Source organism: Vitis riparia, chromosome 7 (assembly GCF_004353265.1).
Source record: "Vitis riparia cultivar Riparia Gloire de Montpellier isolate 1030 chromosome 7, EGFV_Vit.rip_1.0, whole genome shotgun sequence".
NCBI classification, from domain to species: Eukaryota; Viridiplantae; Streptophyta; class Magnoliopsida; order Vitales; family Vitaceae; genus Vitis; species Vitis riparia.
Window position 1 is genome coordinate 16,524,882 of NC_048437.1, and position 1,790 is coordinate 16,526,671.

The 1,790-nt window shown below is 37.3% G+C and overlaps 1 protein-coding gene across 1 annotated transcript; it reads left to right on the forward strand.

The window, feature by feature from the left end:
* Positions 1-699: 699 nt before the first annotated feature.
* On the forward strand, positions 700-1,362 carry LOC117918095 (G-type lectin S-receptor-like serine/threonine-protein kinase At1g67520). The gene has a single exon (XM_034834620.1). It carries the CDS (start codon positions 700-702, stop codon positions 1,360-1,362), a length of 663 nt encoding a protein of 220 aa, XP_034690511.1.
* Positions 1,363-1,790: the final 428 nt, after the last annotated feature.

Genomic DNA, 1,790 nt, shown 5'->3' on the forward strand with positions numbered 1-1,790 from the left:
TAAATGGGCTTAAAATTGGCCCAAAATGAGTGGCCAAGAGTGAATGTGCCTACAATGTCATGGGTTAGGATAAAGTTAGGTTCTACACACTTAGATTATGTTTGCTTCTTGGAAGGTTTGAGGAAAAAATGCAAGGGAAAAAAAAAAAAAAAAGTAAAAGAAAAGAACAAATAATAAAAAATAAAAAAATACATTTAAAGTTAATAAATTATTTTTATATCCCACTTCAAATTCAATTCACTTATTTAACTCTTCTATATAAAGATTAAACAATTTAAAAATATAGAAATTTCTTGCTATTTTTTATTACATTTGACTTTATTATTTTTCATGCTGAAACCAAATAAAAAAAAAATCATTTTTCTTTGATATCTTTTGTTCTTTTCTTTGTACTTTTTGGTAATCATAGTTTTAATATTATGCATATATTCTTACATTAACAAAATTTTAAACATTTTCTAAGAGATGAAGTCAATATCAAAATTTTAAATAGTTGTTACTTTACCAATTTGAGTTGCAAAACCCAATACTAAGGGGGAGCATTCCGAAGTCACCGTTGTAAGATTCAGTCCACTTGACGAGTTACCACCGCCGACACCAAAACCCCACTCTCTGGTAATGCTCAATTTTCAGGAAAATCAGATAAGTAAATCCTAAATCATGTTCTCATCCTTAGATGGTTTCTTCACTTATTTCTGAATGGGTCAGGGGTTGGGTTTTTTCTTCTTTATCTCGTCCTGTGTCTGTTTAGGAGGGCCTTGCTCTTGTAGCGCACACACAGACAGCGTCAAACCTGGGGAAGGGCTTCAATTCTTGGAGAAGTTACTGGTTTCGGCACAAGGGACTTTCACACTGGGGTTCTTTAGCTTGGACACCCGCAGTTATTTAGGAATCTGGTACACAAGTGATGTTAACAAGAAAGTTTGGTTTGCTAACAGAGAGAAGCCTATATCTGGCACCAATGCAAATCTCATGCTGGATGGCAATGGCACATTGATGATCATTCATAGTGGGGGTGATCCAATTGTCTTGAATTCCAATCAAGCATCCAGAAACTCCATAGCTACCCTGCTTGATTCTGGAAATTTTGTTGTGGCAGCGTTAAATTCAGATGGATCTGTGAAGAAGACACTATGGGAAAGTTTCGATGATCCTACAGACACTTTCCTGCCTGAAATGAAACTAGGCATCAACTTGAAAAACAGGCAAAACTGGTCACTTGCTTCGTGGATACACGAACAAGTGCCTCCTCCTGGGACTTTCACTCTAGAATGGAATGGCACACAATTGGTAATGAAACGCCGAGGGGAGATCTACTGGAGCAGTGGAATTCTGAAAGATCAGAGTTTTGAGTTCATTTAAACTCACCATAACATCTACTATTTCAACAGTGTGTAATGAGAACGAGATCTACTTCAGCCATTCAGTTCAAGATGGAGCTATTTCAAAGTGGGTATTGAACTCTATTCGTGAAGGATGGTATGTGTGATCGTTATGACAAATATCCAGGGTGCGCAGTGCGAGAGCAACCCACTTGCAGGATTAGAGACTACTAATTCATGAAGCAATCGCAATTCAGGATATCCATCATTAATGAACATAGATACGAGCTTGGGCCTTAGTGATTGTCAGGCCGTATACTGGAACAATTGTTCTTGTACTGCTTGTAATACTGTATTCACCACTGGAACTGGATGTCAGTTGTGGAGGGAAAAATTTCCACGAGCCCAAGTGGGTGATGCAAATCAGGATGAGCTCTATGTTTTGTCCTCATCAAAAGATAAAGGTAA